The sequence below is a fragment of the Notothenia rossii genome (assembly GCF_949606895.1).
Source record: "Notothenia rossii genome assembly, contig: scaffold_223, whole genome shotgun sequence".
In the NCBI taxonomy this organism is placed as follows: domain Eukaryota; kingdom Metazoa; phylum Chordata; class Actinopteri; order Perciformes; family Nototheniidae; genus Notothenia; species Notothenia rossii.
This window is the reverse complement of record NW_027639793.1, coordinates 2,867-20,000: the sequence shown is the minus strand read 5'-3', so window position 1 is coordinate 20,000 and position 17,134 is coordinate 2,867. Positions and strand designations below refer to the sequence as shown.

The 17,134-nt window shown below is 39.8% G+C and overlaps 1 protein-coding gene across 1 annotated transcript; it reads right to left on the bottom strand.

The window, feature by feature from the left end:
* Positions 1-9,390: 9,390 nt before the first annotated feature.
* LOC307027406 (fibulin-7-like) lies at positions 9,391-16,827 on the bottom strand (the record flags this gene model as incomplete). Its single annotated transcript, XM_079695646.1, has 5 exons — positions 9,391-10,190; positions 12,195-12,330; positions 13,696-13,833; positions 14,904-15,212; positions 16,657-16,827. Coding segments are annotated over 5 exons (1,115 nt in total), but the record flags the coding sequence as incomplete, so codon positions are not given.
* Between the last annotated feature and the right edge of the window lie 307 nt (positions 16,828-17,134).

Here is a 17,134-nt window from a genome sequence, read left to right as displayed (position 1 = left end):
GTGTTCTGTCTGGTGTGTGGAGGCTGATGGATACGTGTTAAATTCTTCACTCCGACGCACCAAAACATGTCTCAAAGTGTCTCAAAACATCCAGAGACGTGCGATTGACAGCTTCAAACCTCACACAGTCGGGTCAACATGTTTATTATGCGTTAAACAGAGTCATGTCTGCAGTATAATGAGATCAAACGCAAAGCACTGGGACAGAAAACACAAATGGAAATACGCTCATATGAGGGAGACTCTTTTACCTTTATATACTTTTACACAAAACTCAAAGAGATAAAACCAAGAAGACAGATTAACAACACATACTACTACCGTTTTAAAAGACCCTTATTATGGATTAATGACTTAAAAATATGTGACTTTATCCAATCCAAAACAAAGATGGTGGAAAGTCGATCTCTTACTCTTTTAAGACGACGATAGTCAGCTCTGAGACTTCAACCCTTCTTTCCTAAATGTACCTAAAGTACTCAAATTAAAAGTAGTACCACAAGAATAGTAATTCTCCCATAAAAACACTTAACAAATATGAGCTATTCTTATGTAACAAGACATGAAACTATGTGTTAATTGTGTCTAAAAGACCAACCCGGTCTCACGGCATTTCGTGTTATAGTCACGAAATTAATTTAATCTATTGATTCGTGTTCACCAACACGATTTTCGCATTTTTTTCGTGTCACACAGAACGATTTTAAAAGCAATGTATTTCTATTGGTAGTTTATGTTTCGTGCCTGCAGCACGTCTTTTTGTCCGGTCACCGGGTCTTGGAAGACCGGAAGCTGTGTGGTTCATACAAACATGTTCTTACTCAATACCAAGCCACGATTATAGTTTTTCATTTTAAATCGTATAATGTCGGGCTTTTTTTGCCGTCAATGAGGAAAAGAAATGGGGCTCGGAGCCTCAAAATACTGAAATCTGTATTTTTGTAATCTTTTTTTCCTTCTAATTTGTTATTCTTTTCTAAATAACACACTGTTATTTACTCAACAATAACACACAATTATCCATGTTTTTATTTGTGCTTATTTAATTCTTAAGAGGAAACCGGGTAGGCTACAGGAAGTAGGAGAAAGTGAACTGAATAGCATGGCAGTAGACCTCTACTTATTTTCCCTATTTAACCTGAAGAGTAAAAGGGACAAGTCCGTCAGAAAGCAATGGCTGTAAATGTAATCCTTACACTTACAGTCATTGCTTAATCCTTAATCCTTACACTTACACTGTAAGGATTAGTAACATGTATTGTGTTAATGTGATGACATTTGGAGATGTTTAAACACAATGAGAAAATGCGTTAGCATACACGGTAGCGTTAGCATACATGCTAGCGTTAGCCATACTAGCCTGTGTACATGCTTATTGCACAGCTAGCATTAGCTATATTTACCTTGTTCACACTTAGTGGTCCTATGTGTTAATCTGTGTATGTTACTCTTGCATATATGTGATAATTAAGTTCTTTGTAACTTCTGTTTTATTGTTTCACTCCGTTTGAATGTCAGTGGACTGCAAATAAGTCAATAAAGGAGCATGGCTGCTCATTCCCTGGCTCTCAAAAGAGTTTGGCTGGCTGTTTAATCTATGTTCACACTGAGACAGTACAACACATAGAAAGAACAGTACACCATGTTGTTTAAGTACATACAAGCAGGTCACACAGTATGATCACAAATACATAACATCTGTTCAAAATCTGTTTTTATTAAAGAGTACAGGCTGCAGGTGTGTTCTCAGCCTTGGAGAAACTTGACATGTTTTGGTATGTGTCTGAACCTCTCTTTAGTGGTTCATTAATAAAACAGATATCTCAACGTGTGCCTACTTTGTTCATGTGCTGTTGAGGTTCATTTCAGTACGTATGTGCTATAATATATTTACAAAGTGTGAAGAGGAGGCAACTTTAGAATAGGGAACCTGATCAGGTCAATTACAGTAAAACTACTAGCTTATTGGTTATGAACAAGACTTCACTTTAGAATAGGGAACATGTTCCTAAATAGAAATACCTCATTTTGAGTTATTTAGACTTAATTAACACTTAACGTTTCATGTCTTGTTACATAAGAATATATCATATTTGTTAAGTGTTATTATGGGAGAATTCCTATTCTTGTGGTGCTGCTGCCTTATTAGGCCCATATTGAGCAGAGCATATTAAGGGTTATGGCTAGAAAGGATCCGTCTAGTGTAAAACTCTCGCGAGAGTTTGGCTGAATGTCACGTGGCTGAATGTTTACGTTTGGCAGGCAGCCTTTCAGTTACGATCGTTAACATCAGTTGGCCACAGCAAATGATGATGAGAAGCTAAACTATCTATTAATTATGTCAATTACAGGGAGTGTGATTGTTGAAATAGGGTGTTAGCGGTCTTGCTGGTGTTCAAAGAAGAATGAAAACACTGTAGATCACCAACACTATGGTTTATTTTTTATTCACAGGCAAGTCAACGTTGTCGCAGTAAAAGTCCCAAGATAGCTCCTGGTGCAATAAAATGTTCCCTTGCAGTGTTTTACTATTAAGTCTGATGTTTCTCTATTAATATTGCTGCTGAATTAATGTGTATGTTGCATCATGTTACTGCTGTAGATGTGTTTCCGATTACAACGAGAGTTACAACGAGAACGTGACGTCATATTTACACTAGACGGATCCTTTCTAGCCATAACCCATATTAAGACCCAAACTCATGTACAACAACTTCCTTACTTGCAATAAATAAGCACTAATTAATTAGAGGGTTATTGAGGAAAAACTCTCAACTAATAGCTTATTACTTGTAGAATATTGTCATGCAGAATAAGGCATTAATAAGTGTTTTATAATGACTAATAAAGAGTCTAATATGCATGTTAATGAACCACTAGTTGATGGTGAATTTGTGTACCTTAATATAATGTTAGACTTTTTTTTGGAACATGTTTACATATCTTTAAACAGTGAAACCCAACAGAACAGATTTTTTATTTTTTTATTTAGCAATATTATATACAGAATCATAATTTTACAGAAACAGTAAATTACCAGAAACACTCAGTGGTTCGACACCCCCTCCCTCGTCAGTTTTATAAATGGAGGTCTGGCTCCTGCTCTCACAATCATTACAAACCCTTCTTTTCGCACCAACTCTGATGAACCTTAACCCCCCCCCCACATAAACAACTAATGGTTTCTCCCGCTACGAACAGGGTCCAGAAGAAGTCAACTTCTCATGAGTTTCTCAGAATAACGCCTCTGATTTTCAGCTTTGTGACGATGTGTTTTCCCGCTGATCTGTATTAAGCTTCAGACTAAACCATCTGGAGAAACCTGGGGATAGATATCTGACAAACGTAATGAACTAATAGTACCTCCGAAATGTAGTGGAGTATATGAAGTGTCTTTAAAAAGGGAACATCAACACACGTGAAAAACTGTAATCTGAAAACTAAATCTCGCATTTTCAGTTTATTATTAGTACAACTATGCATAAAGTAGAGGGACGCAAGAACGAGTATCTAAATGTAGTTACATACGATAGTGAGTACATTTATTCCAGAGAGATTTTTCCACGTATGTTTCTGAGAATTTCAAGATATTTTTGAGGAATGTTTTGGATTTTTCTTTACAAATATTACATTTTAAAACTTGGCATCAAACTCTGGTAAACTCTGCTAAACCTTGAACCCATGTCCCCCTCCCCCAAAAGTAATGGTTTCTCCCGCTACGAGCAGGCTGACCAGAGGAAGTCAACTTTTCCTGAGTTTCTCAGAAAAATTGCTCTGATTTTCAGCTTTGTGACGATGTGTAAAAAAAAGACTGTAATCTGAAAAGTAACTAAAACTCACAATTGTAGTTTATAAGTAGTTAAAATATGCATAAAGTAGAGAGACGCAATAATGAGTATGTCTAGATATATCTAGAATACGATGAGTAAATGTATTCCAGAGAGATTTTTCTAAATATTTGTTTAGGAATGATTTACAAAATGTTTTAGATTTTTTTTATAAATATTGAATTTAAGCACCAAACCAAACTCGGTCACTGCAAGGCACCAAAGTCACAGCCCTTGGATCAATGGAAGCTGCCAAACTTTTTTGCCAGCGACTGAACACACTCAGACAAGATGACACCTTCGCTGACCTTGTGGCCAAGATCAAACAATACACAGAGCGCTACAACTTGAAGCCTCCTCATCCAGTGCGCACCAGCAAGACCCCAGCGCGTTTTCGCCATACAGCGGAGGAGGAGGAACGGGAGTTGGAGAACGAGGGTAAATAAATAGGCCTAAATAAATAAATAAATAATGCCAACAGTATTTTAAAATTAATCATAAAGCTCATCGGTCTGTAATGTTGAAAGAATGCAACAAATACGCACACAGAGCGTGCTCTCCAGCATTTGTGGACAGATTTGATCTATCCATAGAAAACGATATCATAGTTCATAATAATGTACTACATCCATGTACGCTTATTTGCGAAATTAGCCTGCAATTAATAATTCATTACAACGGTATCAACTGACTAAATAACGTATAGGCCTACTTTCATAACAAACCATATTCATAATTTGAATTTAAATTGAAAATTTAAGGTTGACCCACCCAGCTTAAATAGGCAGCCCATATGGAAACTATTTGTTGGTTGTTGTTTAACTGTTATATTTAACTATTAAAGAATATCCAAGCCTGTGGAAGAGGGAATTGTTTGAGGCCCTGGACTTGGTGCGCACAGAGGTGGAGCGGCGCTTTGACCAGGAAGGACTCCGCGTAGCTGCAGGGCGAGAGCAGGCAGTTCTACAGGCGGCCCAAGGGAAACGAGTGGATGTGGGTTCCCTGGAACTGACTTCCTTTTCAAGAGAGCAGCTAAGCCTTGAGCTGGACATCCTGAGCGACGTGTGTAGGGGGCGAGAAGTGAAAACCATTCAGGATGTATTGGCCATTCTGCACACCTTGCAGCCCCAATGCCGCTCCATGCTGTCGGAAGCGGAGAGGCTCATAAAGCTCTGTCTGGCTCTGCCCATTTCTGTCGCGGCATCCGAGCGCTCGTTCTCGGCGTTGCGCAGGTTGAAAACGTGGCTGCGCAATACTATTAAGCAGGAGAGACTCACTCATTTGGCCATTATGAATGCGCATAGCGGCCTTCTCGATGAATGCGATGTCTCGACCCTGCTTAAAGAATTTATCAGCAGAACAACGGAGAGAAGGTCTACTTTTGGAACAGTTTAAAAGCCCTTACGAGCGCAAAGTAAACCGTTATTTTTCTGAATGTTCCATTAGGCCTATGTTCGTAAAGGCTGTATTATTCTGTTGATTTTCTGAATGCTGTAGGCCTATGTTATTGCCTATTAGGCTACAGTATGTTCCTTAATAAAGGCTTGATTAATTCATTAATTCATTTTGTTTCATACATTTTCGTAACAATTAAGATGCTGCGTGTGTTTATGTAGCCTATATCTGTTATGTATAGGCCTAGGCTATTAGGCCTACGTGTCGAGTTCGTTAATCATTGATAGTGTGAGTTTCCCCCCCGACCCTCCCAGCAAAAATCCCGCACCCCCCCCCCCCAGAAAATAGTTCCGACGTCCCTGCACATACCACTACCGTTTTAAAAGACCCTTATTATGGATTAATGACTTAAAAATATGTGACTTTATCCAATCCAAAACAAAGATGGTGGAAAGTCGATCTCTTACTCTTTTAGGACGACGATAGTCAGCTCTGAGACTTCAACCCTTCTTTCCTAAATGTACCTAAAGTACTCAAATTAAAAGTAGTACCACAAGAATAGTAATTCTCCCATAATAACACTTAACAAATATGAGCTATTCTTATGTAACAAGACATGAAACTATGTGTTAATTGTGTCTAAATGACCAACCCGGTCTCACGGCATTTCGTGTTATAGTCACGAAATTAATTTAATCTATTGATTCGTGTTCACCAACACGATTTTTGCATTTTTTTCGTGTCACACAGAACGATTTTAAAAGCAATGTATTTCTATTGGTAGTATATGTTTCGTGCCTGCAGCACGTCTTTTTGTCCGGTCACCGGGTCTTGGAAGACCGGAAGCTGTGTGGTTCATACAAACATGTTCTTACTCAATACCAAGCCACGATTATTGTTTTTCATTTTAAATCGTATAATGTCGGGCTTTTTTTGCCGTCAATGAGGAAAAGAAATGGGGCTCAGAGCCTCAAAATACTGAAATCTGTATTTTTTAAATCTTTTTTTCCTTCTAATTTGTTATTCTGTTCTAAATAACACACTGTTATTTACTCAACAATAACACACAATTACCCATGTTTTTATTTGTGCTTGTTTAATTCTTAAGAGGAAACCGGGTAGGCTACAGGAAGTAGGAGAAAGTTAACTGAATAGCATGGCAGTAGACCTCTACTTATTTTCCCTATTTAACCTGAAGAGTAAAAGGGACAAGTCCGTCAGAAAGCAATGGCTCCTTACACTTACACTGTAAGGATTAGTAACATGTACTGTGTTAATATGATGACATTTGGAGATGTTTAACACAATGAGAAAATGCGTTAGCATACACGGTATCGTTAGCATACATGCTAGCGTTAGCCATACTAGCCTGTATACATGCTTATTGCACAGCTAGCATTAGCTACATTTACCTTGTTCACACTTAGTGGTCCTATGTGTTAATCTGTGTATGTTACTCTTGCATATATGTGATAATTAAGTGCTTTGTAACTTCTGTTTTATAGTTTCACTCCGTTTGAATATCAGTGGACTGCAAAAGTCAATAAAGGAGCATGGCTGCTCATTCCCTGGCTCTCAAAAGAGTTTGGCTGGCTGTTTAATCTATGTTCACACTGAGACATTACAACACATAGAAAGAACAGTACACCATGTTGTTTAAGTATATACAAGCAGGTCACACAGTATGATCACAAATACATAACATCTGTTCAAAATCTGTTTTTATTAAAAAGTACAGGCTGCATGTGTGTTCTCAGCCTTGGAGAAACTTGACATGTTTTGGTACATGTGTCTGAACCTCTCTTTAGATGTTCATTAATAAAACAGATATCTCAACGTGTGCCTACTTTGTTCATGTGCTGTTGAGGTTCATTTCAGTACGTGTGTGCTATAATATATTTACAAAGTGTGAAGAGGAGGCAACTTTAGAATAGGGAACCTGATCAGGTCAATTAGAGTCAAACTACTAGCTTATTGGTTATGAACAAGACTTCACTTTAGAATAGAGAACATGTTCTTAGATAGAAATACCTCATTTTGAGTTATTTAGACTTAATTAACACTTAACGTTTCATGTCTTGTTACATAAGAATATATCATATTAGTTAAGTGTTATTATGGGAGAATTCCTATTCTTGTGGAGCTGCTGCCTTATTAGGCCCATATTGAGCAGAGCATATTAAGGGTTATGGCTAGAAAGGATCCGTCTTATGTAAAACTCTCGCGAGAGTTTGGCTGAATGTCACATGGCTGAATGTTTACGTTTGGCAGGCAGCCTTTCAGTTACGATCGTTAACATCAGTTGGCGACAGCAAATGATGGTGAGAAGCTAAACTATCTATTAATTATGTCAATGACAGGGAGTGTGATTGTTGAAATAGGGTGTTAGTGGTCTTGTTGGTGTTCAAAGAAGAATGACAACACTGTAGATCACCAACACTATGGTTTATTTTTTATTCACAGGCAAGTCAACGTTGTCGCAGTAAAAGTCCCAAGATAGCTCCTGGTGCAATAAAATGTTCCCTTGCAGTGTTTTACTATTAAGTCTGATGTTTCTCTATTAATATTACTGCTGCATTAATGTGTATGTTGCATCATGTTACTGCTGTAGATGTGTTTCCGATTACAACGAGAGTTACAACGAGAACGTGACGTCATATTTACACTAGACGGATCCTTTCTAGCCATAACCCATATTAAGACCCAAACTCATGTACAACAACTTCCTTACTTGCAATAAATCAGCACTAATTAATTAGAGGGTTAATGAGGAAAAACTCTCAACTAATAGCTTATTACTTGTAGAATATTGTCATGCAGAATAAGGCATTAATAAGTGTTTTATAATGACTAATAAAGAGTCTAATATGCATGTTAATGAACCACTAGTTGATGGTGAATTTGTGTACCTTAATATAATGTTAGACTTTTTTTTGGAACATGTTTACATATCTTTAAACAGTGAAACCCAACAGAACAGATTTTTTATTTTTTTATTTAGCAATATTATATACAGAATCATAATTTTACAGAAACAGTAAATTACCAGAAACACTCAGTGGTTCGACACCCCCTCCCTCGTCAGTTTTATAAATGGAGGTCTGGCTCTACTCTCACGATCATTACAAACCCTTCTTTTCGCACCAACCCTGATGAACCTTAACCCCCCCCCCCCCCCCCCCCCCCCACATAAACAACTAATGGTTTCTCCCGCTACGAACAGGGTCCAGAAGAAGTCCACTTCTCATGAGTTTCTCAGAATAACGCCTCTGATTTTCAGCTTTGTGACAATGTGTTTTCCCGCTGATCTGTATTAAGCTTCAGACTGAACCATCTGGAGAAACCTGGGGATAGATATCTGACAAACGTAATGAACTAATAGTACCTCCGAAATGTAGTGGAGTATATGAAGTGTCTTTAAAAAGGGAACATCAACACACGTGAAAAACTGTAATCTGAAAACTAAATCTCGCAGCTTCAGTTTATTATTAGTACAACTATGCATAAAGTAGAGGGACGCAAGAACCAGTATCTAAATGTAGTTACATACGATAGTGAGTAAATTTATTCCAGAGAGATTTTTCCACGTATGTTTCTGAGAATTTCAAGATATTTTTGAGGAATGTTTTGGATTTGTCTTTACAAATATTACATTTTAAAACTTGGTACCAAACTCTGGTAAACTCTGATAAACCTTGAACCCATGTCCCCCTCCCCCAGAAGTAATGGTTTCTCCCGCTACGAGCAGGCTGACCAGAGGAAGTCAACTTCTCCTGAGTTTCTCAGAAAAATTGCTCTGATTTTTTGCTTTGTGACGATGTGTAAAAAAAAGATTGTAATCTGAAAAGTAACTAAAACTCACAATTGTAGTTTATAAGTAGTTAAAATATGCATAAATTAGAGACGCAATAATGAGTATGTCTAGATATATCTAGAATACGATAATGAGTAAATGTATTCCAGAGAGATTTTTCTAAATATTTGTTTAGGAATGATTTACACAATGTTTTAGATTTTTTTAATAAATATTGAATTTAAGCACCAAACCCACCCCCCTCCCGCACAATGAATGGTTCCTCCCTCCAAAAGGCACACGGAGAGACGAACAGGGTGACCTGAAGTTGAAAAATTCAGCTTCTCATGAGTTTCTCAGAAAAACAAACTTTGTGACGATGTGTAAATGAAATGAAATACGAGACTTGAGTAAATGTATTCCAGAGAGATTTTTCTGAGCATTGCTAAATATTTTTTCAGGGATGTTATACACAATGTTTTAGATTTTTCTTTATAAATATTTAATTTAAAAACTTGGCACCAAGCTCTGTAAAACACTGATAAACCTAGAACCCACCCACATTAAAAAGACTGTAATCTGAAAAGTATCTAAAACTCACAATTGTAGTTTATAAGTAGTTACAAATATGCATAAAGTAGAGAGACGCGAGAACAAGTATATCTTCTAGACATATCTAAAATACGATAATGAGTACATTTGTTTTGCACTGTCTTTTGATCTTTTTAAATAAATATTTGTTTAAAAACTTTACACCAAACAATGGTAAATACTGACAAACCTTGAACGCCCCCAAAATGAATGTTTCCTCCCTCTAAAATGTGTACGGAGAGACGAACAGCGTGACCTTGGTGAGGTATCGCCCCAGCAGCTGGTTCCTCTCCAGTTCACTCATCTCCACTTCGGCCTCCAGAGTGGACGGACCCTCGATGGGTGTCACCAACAAAAGGGTCCCTGTCTGTTTTCCTGAGCGCTGGACGCTGAAATGACCTCGCCCTCGACCGCCAGCCAACCCGAAACGCAGCGTGTCGCCAAGGACTCGAGCCGCCGACACACGGAAGAGGACGCGGGGGGCGGCCATGTTGGAAACCACAGACAGGAAGTGGAAGGAGATGGAGTTTGGAGCCTGAGAGCACGACTTGTCTCCGGACATGCAGGGGTTCCTCTCACAGCGCCTAGGGAAACAAGATGAGATCGAATAAGATTAGATCCTGAACATCAGCAGGAGAGGACTCTTTAAAGTAGAGACACTACATACTGATATACCCCTGAGCCTCAGCAGGAGAGGACTCTTTAAAGTAGAGACACTACATACTGATATACCCCTGAGCCTCAGCAGGAGAGGACTCTTTAAAGTAGAAACACTACATACTGATATACACCTGAACATCAGCAGGAGATGACTCTTTAAAGTAGAGACACTACATACTGATATACACCTGAACATCAGCAGGAGAGGACTCTTTAAAGTAGAGACAGTATATACTGATATACACCTGAACATCAGCAGGAGAGGACTCTTTAAAGTAGAGACACTACATACTGATATACACCTAGAAATGAACAGAATATTTCGTCCTAATTTCTACTAATTCAGTCACAGCTTTTTACTGTTTGTTTTCAAATATCCTCTCTGGCAGAATAAACTCTAACCGTGACTTTAAAGCTAACGCTAACCCTGCTTTCCCCCCGGAGAGTCGGCACACACCGCTGTCTCCCTGCATCACCAAAACATGCAGTTAAGCTTCAGTTGTGGGAATAAATCAGACCTCCAGACACGTTTCTGTTTGCACCGCCATCAGCTGATCGGCTGAATGGAGCCGCTAAACCTCAGCGTCTTGAAGCCAAACCTCAGTCTGACTCTCGGCCATGTTTCTGTCAGAGGAGCGACACTAACTGTGGGGTGGGGAGAGGAAGCGGGCGACATGGAGGTAGAAATCATTGTTTTTTAAAACCTCTCTCCATCGCCCAGTCTTTGTGTTTTGTGGCGGGAAGGTTTGTGGTCTTCCCTCCTTCTCTACGTGCTTTGTTTGCAGTTTCATTGTTTTGTTGAGACGTGTTTTCACACTGTATTCTCACGAGGCGGTTCACTCCGCTAATTCAAACTCATGCTGCCAGCTAAAGTTATTTGTAATGCACAGAAATTACAGAGAAGCATCATAGATCAGTGGCTCCCTCAAACAATGCTCATTAAGTATTTATAATTAAAAAAACTGTAAATGTAAGAATAGGCATGGTAAATGCTGGTAATTAAAACAACACCATCCAATCAGAGAGCTAAAAAGGATGTTCTGTAAGTTGAACTATAGCTTTGTGTACTCGTAAACACTCTGATCTCATTTGGGTTTAATCAGCGTTGCTCTCATTATTTTATTCAACTTTTTTTGGAGTAAACTTTTTTCTTGTTAACTTTTTTTTAGTACTTTTTTTGGTCAACTTTTTATTTGGTCAACTTTTTTTGCAACATGCAGCTTTTAGTAAACGCTGGGCATGTTTCCTCAAGTTGCTGAAGATGTTTCTTCATGAGTACAGGAACATTTGGGTTTTTATATCTGCATTGTGCAGCTAGTTTCTCATAATGGCCGGCAGTGGCGATTCTCAAGTCTGTGGGGGCCCTAGGCAAAGATTCACCGGGGGCCCCTCGAACCAGCTTTCATCACCATCAGTTGCGCCCCAACACAGAGCGGAGCAAGGCAACGAAACTTAAAATAAGAAGCAGCATTTTACAGCGCGCTATGCATGGGGCCCCCTTGAGGGGGTTTCCCGACATGTCGTTGCAGTTATTAAAGGGTGTTTCATGTTGTCGTTGCAGTGGACCTTCTTAATCTCCCTTCTTTGGGGGCCCCCTTCTGGTCCGGGGCCCTAAGCAGTTGCCTGCCTTGCCTGTCGGCTACCGTACCTTTCAGTTATTTGCAGGCTTACATTTTTCCAATATTGCTCTTTAAACTCTTGCTGGTTTGCATTGCTTTTCTATAGAAGATACTAATAATACATTCACAAGTGATTGTTTTTCCTTGTTTCATGTATTTACTCTTAAAGAAGACTGTGTACTATCAGGTAAGTTCATATTGAAACTCCACAATGGTCACGTGTGTTTTAACACCTAACCCTTGATCAAATACTGAAGCCATCCTTCAGGAGCGGTGTGTTGAATGGAAATTAAAAGTTGTGATTCTTACATCGATGACGTCTTGATGTACGTGGCGTTCTTCATTTGAGGACACTCCACCTTCACACACTGGAAACCTCCGAAAGTGTTCACACACACCTGGTCTGCTGAGCAGTTGTGCATCCGGTTCTCACACTCGTCCACGTCTGAGGAGAGGGAAAGAGAGGCGTTTAAGAAACAAATAAATGAAAAAAGTACTCTGAGGGAAAAGTAGTAACACCACAGTCTTAAAAATACTCCATTACATGTTAAAGTATTAGTAATAGTAATTTTATAGGCTTAAGAATTGAAGTATAATCAGCAAAATGTACAAAAAGTACTCATTATGCAGATTGAGTCTTTCAAACTGTTTTTAAAAAATATATAATTACAGTTGAATATTCAGTTTTTATCACAAACAAATACTTTTTAATGTTGTAATTCGTCATTATGGAGCAGAGTTTAAATACGTTGTGTACAACTGAGTAGGTTAGAAGCACATTTGTCACATACATACATACATACATACATACATACATACATACATACATACACACATACATACATACACACACACACATACATACATACATACACACACACACACACACACACATACATACATACATACATACATACATCATGTTATTTATGCAAAAGGTATTATTCTTCTAAGTGCTGCCTCTTCTTCATGTCTCTTCTACATCAACATGTGTCCCCTCTTCTCCATGTCTCTTCTACATCAACATGTGTCCCCTCTTCTTCATGTCTCTTCTATATCAACATGTGTCCCCTCTTCTTCATGTCTCTTCTACATCAACATGTGTCCCCTCTTCTTCATGTCTCTTCTACATCAACATGTGTCCCCTCTTCTTCATGTCTCTTCTATATCAACATGTGTCCCCTCTTCTTCATGTCTCTTCTACATCAACATGTGTCCCCTCTTCTTCATGTCTCTTCTACATCAACATGTGTCCCCTCTTCTTCATGTCTCTTCTACAACAACATGTGTCCCCTCTTCTTCATGTCTCTTGAAACCTGTCTGAAAATGAGCTGATCAGATTTTGGCCACTTGATGATGTCATAACGATGTTTTGTCTTGAGTAACCATTAGCCAATCAGCAACCAAGGTACCCCCCCCCCCCCCCTTATCACCTGAATTTCCTCCTAGAGCTCCATTGAGTTCTTTGTAACCAAATGTCTCTCAGAGGGGCGTGGGGAGGGGCTCCTTATTTTCATCTAAAGTAACAGGCAGAGAATCAGCACTTTGGAAACAGGGCTGAAACAGAGGGGATTATGGGTAATGCTGCAATGATCTGTTTAGTGTTTCAGCCAATCAGAGACAGGCTCTGTATATATCTGAGACCTGTGATGTATTGATGAAACACTGTATCATAGGGGACCTTTAAAGGACATTTCGTCCGGACGCTTGCCACTGTTTTCCCACCATCCACCTTCAGCCTCATTCAGCTGAGAGACTTCAGACAGACTTATCACTTCTGTGACCCCCGGGGTGACCTTTGACCTCTGACCTGTGCAGCTGCGAGCGTCTCTGGACAGGTCGTAGCCGGCGGGGCAGAAGCAGTGGAAGCTGCCGGGCGTGTTCACACACTGATGCACACACAGCCGGCCGGGCTGAGCCAGGGGGAACAGGAGGCACTCGTCGATGTCTGGAACACACACAGGTTCACAGAAGTTAGATTATTCCATATGGATGTGAAACAGAAGCATTGGTACAAGTACACACATCCTTTACTCAAGTAGAAGTACAGATACTCTGGTCAAAGTAGAAGTACTGACTAAACTTCTTTACTCAAGTCAAAGTAAAGAAGTATGGTCATTGGTCTCCGAAATGTACTTCAGTAAAAAGTACCCATAACTTTGTGTCCTTGGGCACTTCAGCCTAATTTTCTGTACTCACTGTTACATGTCTGATATGTTTAATATGTAATGTAAAGCGCTTGGAGCATTCAGGAAAACTTTTCGAATAAATGTAATGAAACGCAGATTCAAACTAAAGTAACAAACCTGTTTTGAAAATGTAAGAAGTAGAAAGTACTGAAACACACACAGGTACTTTTGAATATTCCATATGTATGTAAAACAGCATTGGTTTTGTAACATGCATGTGTGCACAAGGAACAGATGTAATGTGATAAGCGTAACAAATACAACTAATTCTTCAAATAACATACCATGTATACATCTGCTACAAATATATACACAAATTAAATACATTACAGAAGCACTGTGTTTGTAGAGAAATGTTAATTTGTCAAACCTGACAACAAAAGTTTAAGTAGAAAAAAATGACATCGACAAATACATCTGATTCTTCAACTAAAATACCACAAAAACATCAGGAATTACCACAAATATATACATAAATACTTCCAGTAAATAAGAAAATACATTAAATAAAATACATCCACAAATTCCTCCACTAAAATACATCCAGAACAACTATGCACAGCCACTAAAGTATACCAAAGAATACCACAAATTGCAGCCAAACTGACATGAAGCACCTCTTTTCACCCTCTGTCTGAAACCAGAGCCCAGTCTGCTCTGATTGGTTAGCTGGCCGGCTCTGTTGTGATTGGTCAACCCTTTAAAGATGTCCCGCCCCTTAGCCTATCACGTACAATGTGTTGGAGCGCTAGCCAATAAGAGTGTGAGTGTTACGTAGTGATGTCACTGTGTTCCGGAACTAAACAAAGTCGTTGGATGTATTTCTCACCTGTGCAGATGTTGTTGTCTCGGCCTGAAATGGTGAATCCAACGTCACAGGTGCAGCGGGTGGAGCCCAGGAAGTGAGTGCAGTGAGAGGGACGGACAGAGGACGGGGGGGAGGAGGAGGAGGCAGGAGGTAAAGATAGTAAGGAGGGAGAGGAGGAGGAGGGAGAAGGTAAAGATAGTAAGGAGGGAGAGGAGGAGGAGGAAGAGGAGGTGGGAGAGAAAGAGGAAGAAGACAGAGCGGGAGAGACAGGGAAGGAGTAAGGAGAACCAGGAGAGAAAGAGGCCAGAGAGTTTCCACTGGCGTTTAAACCTGAAAAACAAAAAACATTATTAAGACAATAACAACTTCTGATACACGTTATTTGTTACTTAACTTATGTTTTTAAAATATGTTGCTAACAAGTGTCTAAATGAGACGACTAAACAGCATCAAGGCCAACATTAGCCTCCTTTAGCTTAGCGGTGGTGACGTGAAGTCATGTGACCGTGCTGTAGTTCCTTTATAGCCCAACATTAGCCGCCTTTAGCTTAGCGGTGGTGACGTGAAGTCATGTGACCGTACTGTAGTTCCTTTATAGCCCAACATTAACCTCCTTTAGCTTAGCGGTGGTGACGTGAAGTCATGTGACCGTACTGTAGTTCCTTTATAGCCCAACATTAGCCGCCTTTAGCTTAGCGGTGGTGACGTGAAGTCATGTGACCGTACTGTAGTTCCTTTATAGCCCAACATTAACCTCCTTTAGCTTAGCGGTGGTGACGTGAAGTCATGTGACCGTGCTGTAGTTCCTTTATAGCCCAACATTAACCTCCTTTAGCTTAGCGGTGGTGACGTGAAGTCATGTGACCGTACTGTAGTTCCTTTATAGCCCAACATTAGCCTCCTTTAGCTTAGCGGTGGTGACGTGAAGTCATGTGACCATGCTGTAGTTCCTCTATAGCCCAACATTAGCCACCTTTAGCTTAGCGGTGGTGACGTGAAGTCATGTGACCGTGCTGTAGTTCCTTTATAGCCCAACATTAGCTTCTTTTAACTTAGCGGTGGTGAAGTGAAGTCATGTGACCGTGCTGTAGTTCCTTTATAGCCCAACATTAGCCACCTTTAGCTTAGCGGTGGTGACGTGAAGTCATGTGACCGTGCTGTAGTTCCTTTATAGCCCAACATTAGCCTCCTTTAGCTTAGCGGTGGTGACGTGAAGTCATGTGACCGTGCTGTAGTTCCTTTATAGCCCAACATTAGCCACCTTTAGCTTAGCGGTGGTGACGTGAAGTCATGTGACCGTGCTGTAGTTCCTTTATAGCCCAACATTAGCCTCCTTTAATTTAGCGGTGGTGACGTGAGGTCATGTGACCGTGCTGTAGTTCCTTTATAGCCCAACATTAGCCACCTTTAGCTTAGCGGTGGTGACGTGAAGTCATGTGACCGTGCTGTAGTTCCTTTATAGCCCAACATTAGCCTCCTTTAATTTAGCGGTGGTGACGTGAAGTCATGTGACCGTGCTGTAGTTCCTTTATAGCCATGCGTTAGCTTTTTACTTCAGAAATCCTAGAGTGGTGTTAATATGTGGAGATGATCCTGCATAACTAAATGTGTAAGTATCATAAACTTTTGTTTGACAAAGAGATAATTTACTGATAATACAAAATCACATGGAGAAATCCCATGTCTTTTTGCGAAGGGAACCAGGGAGATGCTGCCTTCAGGGTCTGTCTCATTATAACCACTCATAAAACTTTACAGTGTGTTATTGTCTTACGTCTGCACATGGGCTGCTGTCCACTCCACCTCAGTGAGTCCAGACACACTCGTGTTCGCGGGCCAATCAGCTCGTAGCTTGGTTTGCACAGGAAGTGGACCTCGTGTCCGATGCCAAACACCCGACCCAGTCTCCGCCCGTTAGCGGGGAGTTCTGGTTTGGAGCAGGTTGCTGGAAACAAAAGAGAGAGAGACATTTAGCTTCAGAAACTATTTTGTGAGAATATTTAAAAATATTAAGGAAAACATTTCCTAAAAATATGAGAACAATTGTGTGAAATGTCTGGAAAACGGTTGGAAGATTCCTTAAAAATTCCAAATGTCTGTATCTTTTGGGGAAATATACAGAGCAAACATGCGAACAACATTCAGAATATGTTAGGGTTATAAATGTCAAATGTACAGTGGGAGTTTAAGTCCAGTTCTCTTCCAGCCAGAGGAGATTTGTTGTGCAGCGTTATTGCAGGTATTAAAGGTCC